This window comes from Cucumis melo, chromosome 2 (genome assembly GCF_025177605.1).
Source record: "Cucumis melo cultivar AY chromosome 2, USDA_Cmelo_AY_1.0, whole genome shotgun sequence".
Classification (NCBI taxonomy): domain Eukaryota; kingdom Viridiplantae; phylum Streptophyta; class Magnoliopsida; order Cucurbitales; family Cucurbitaceae; genus Cucumis; species Cucumis melo.
The window spans coordinates 4,715,277-4,717,955 of NC_066858.1; the positions used below are offsets into that span (position 1 = coordinate 4,715,277).

Genomic DNA, 2,679 nt, shown 5'->3' on the forward strand with positions numbered 1-2,679 from the left:
TCCAAATTTAATAAAGCCTAAATCCAGTTTATTGGGTTCAATGACCCGGTCGAAGCCCACAAAACCCATCGGATAACTATATAAATAAAGAAATTCTCTTAATATAAAGGTTTAGAAAATTCTTGGAAATAAAAGAGAATTCTCCCAACAATCAAAAGACTCTCTAGTTTCTAAAGCCAAACTACATCAAGCATATGCATTCAGTCGAGAAAGTTTCAAAGAAGTATGCTCTAGAGATTGAATCACACTCATATCAACCAACTCCTTGATACACGTTTTTCCAAAAACCTGTGTAAACAATCAAACATCAATTTAAAGTGATCTAGCTTAATCATTAACACATTAATAATAAATCCAAACGTTTATTAGCTTAATATATAACTTAATCAACACATTTTCACTTTATGTGCATAATTGAAAATTTATTGAAGTTTTTAGTATAAGTACATACTTTCATTGGAAATATTTGCATAATTAAGATATTATATAGTTTAGTTTCCACAAAAAATTTACTATTCCTCTATTTGTTCACAGACAAATAGAGTTTAAAATATAAATTTGTATCATCCTCCACGACATCGAAGTATTGGAGAGCAACCTCTATCATATGCAATCGGAGAATCCACACGTTTATGTTTATAACAACTTCGAGGTGGAGAAGGTTGTAGGCAAGGATCAGGAAATTTAAGAAACTTTGTCTCTGCTGTTACTTCATGGCCCGTTAGCAACATGCTAAGTAAAGCAAAACATGTAAACCATGACTTCATCTTCCTTATTTCTTCTTGTCTCAAGCTCTTCTTGGTTGCTTTTGATTACGTCTTACTTTAATTTTTGCTTCTTATTTATAGGTTTCATAATCATTGAGGTACTTTGAATGAAGCTAGCAAGAAATGCCCTATATTAGATAGACGGTTAAGTTGATATTTGTTATTGTTGTTGTTGAAGTTGTTTTTCAAAAATAGCAACTAAACAATCATAATTTGTTGTCCTACGGTAAATATAAATCTAAAATATATATATTTGGGGAAATTTTTATAGATAGAATAAAATAGGAAAATATTTACAGGTCGTATAACAATTTAAGAAAAACCCATCAATGGTGATACTTCGTCTTATTTGCGAGTTTTTCACATTCTTTCCGAGTTATTCATGTCTTCTTTTAGATATTTTTTATCTTCATCATTCTTTGTCTTATTCATCATCTTGGACAATATTCTTCCTCTTGAATATTGTTTCTCTTCTTCATCATCTTCCTCATCTTCGATAATCAAGATTGTTTATATTACTCTGTCAATATCGTTGCAGTGAGCTTGTTTTGAACTGTGTACATGATTATAAAATTTCGTTAAGAAATCTACATTTCTATATGAAGATCGTTTTTTTTTATTTGCAGTAAGAATTGTAAATTTTGTTTTCATTTCAAATGTTTTGACCTATACAAATACACTGTATTTGTATAGGTCAAAACATTAGATAAAGAAACACAGTTTTGCTTCTTACTTAACCAAGAGATTAAATTGTTTTCCAAAAAGAAGCAACCTCCAGACGTACTTTTAGGATCATCAGCTGAACCTGCCCAGTCAGCATCACAATATCCAACTATAGTAGGAGTGGTATCATAGGAATACATCATTCCAAAGTCACTGGTCCCATGAACATATTTAAGAATTCGTTTAACAGCTTCTAGGTGAGTGATGTGGGGATCCGCCTGATAACGAGTACAGATTCCTATAGCATAAGCTATGTCAGGTCGATTTGCTGTTAAGTATAATAGGCTGCCTACTATACTCTTGTACAGTTTGTGATCAACTTTAGCACCTTTAGTGTCTTTTGTAAGTATAACATGTGTTGCAGCTGGAGTCCGCTTATTTCGAGCCTGTTCCAAACCAAACTTTTTGACCATATTCCTGGCATACTTTTCTTGTGATATGAAAATGCCATCATTCTTTTGCTTAATTTGAAGTCCCAGAAAACATGAAAACTCTCCAACCATGCTCGTTTCGAATTCTGACTGCATAATATTAATGAAATTATTTACTAGATCCTGAGGAGATCCTCAAAAAATGATGTCATCAACATAAATTTAAGCCACTAACAGTTGGTCAGATTTCCTGTGTATGGACAAGGTCTTGTCAATTTCTCCTCTAGTATATCCTCTACCTCTCAAGTACACAGTTAGCCGGTCATACCAAGCTTTCAAAGCTTGCTTTAGTCCATATAAGGCTTTGTTGAGCTTATACACATGCTTTGGGGGCTCGGAATCTACAAAACCTTTTGGTTTAGGAACATAAACCTCCTGATTCAAGTACCCATTTAAGAAAGCACTCTTTACATCCATCTGATACAATTTAAATTTCTGTATGCATGATATGCCCAATAAAAGTCAAATGACTTCAAGTCGAGGAACAGGAGCAAACGTTTCATCAAAGTCAACACCTTCAACTTGAGTATACCCTTAAGCTACTAATTTTGCTTTATTTTTCGTCACACAACCAGTTTCATCAGTCTTATTTTTAAATATCCATTTCGTACCAATAACATTTACACCTTCTGGCTTTGAGACTAACGTCCAGACATTGTTTTGTCTAAATTGCAGTAGCTCCTCTTGCATAGAATTTAACCAATACTCATCCTTGAGAGCAGAGCCAATAGTCGAAGGTTCAATGGTGGAAATATAGC

The 2,679-nt window shown here is 33.2% G+C and overlaps 1 protein-coding gene across 1 annotated transcript; it reads right to left on the reverse strand.

Moving 5' to 3' along the window:
• Positions 1-253: 253 nt before the first annotated feature.
• LOC127148164 (uncharacterized mitochondrial protein AtMg00810-like) lies at positions 254-1,993 on the reverse strand. The gene is made up of 2 exons (XM_051081186.1): positions 1,552-1,993; positions 254-288 (listed from the first exon to the last, which is right to left on the reverse strand). Exons 1-2 carry the CDS (start codon positions 1,991-1,993, stop codon positions 254-256), a joined length of 477 nt encoding a protein of 158 aa, XP_050937143.1.
• Positions 1,994-2,679: the final 686 nt, after the last annotated feature.

Excerpts from the sequence above, each read along its gene's own strand:
- LOC127148164 (XM_051081186.1), bottom strand. The coding sequence starts at position 1,993 with ATGGTTGGAGAGTTTTCATGTTTTCTGGGACTTCAAATTAAGCAAAAG. Across the intron at positions 289-1,551 it reads TTCAGCTGATGATCCTAAAA|GTTTTTGGAAAAACGTGTAT; the intron begins GTACGTCTGGAG and ends TTGTTTACACAG.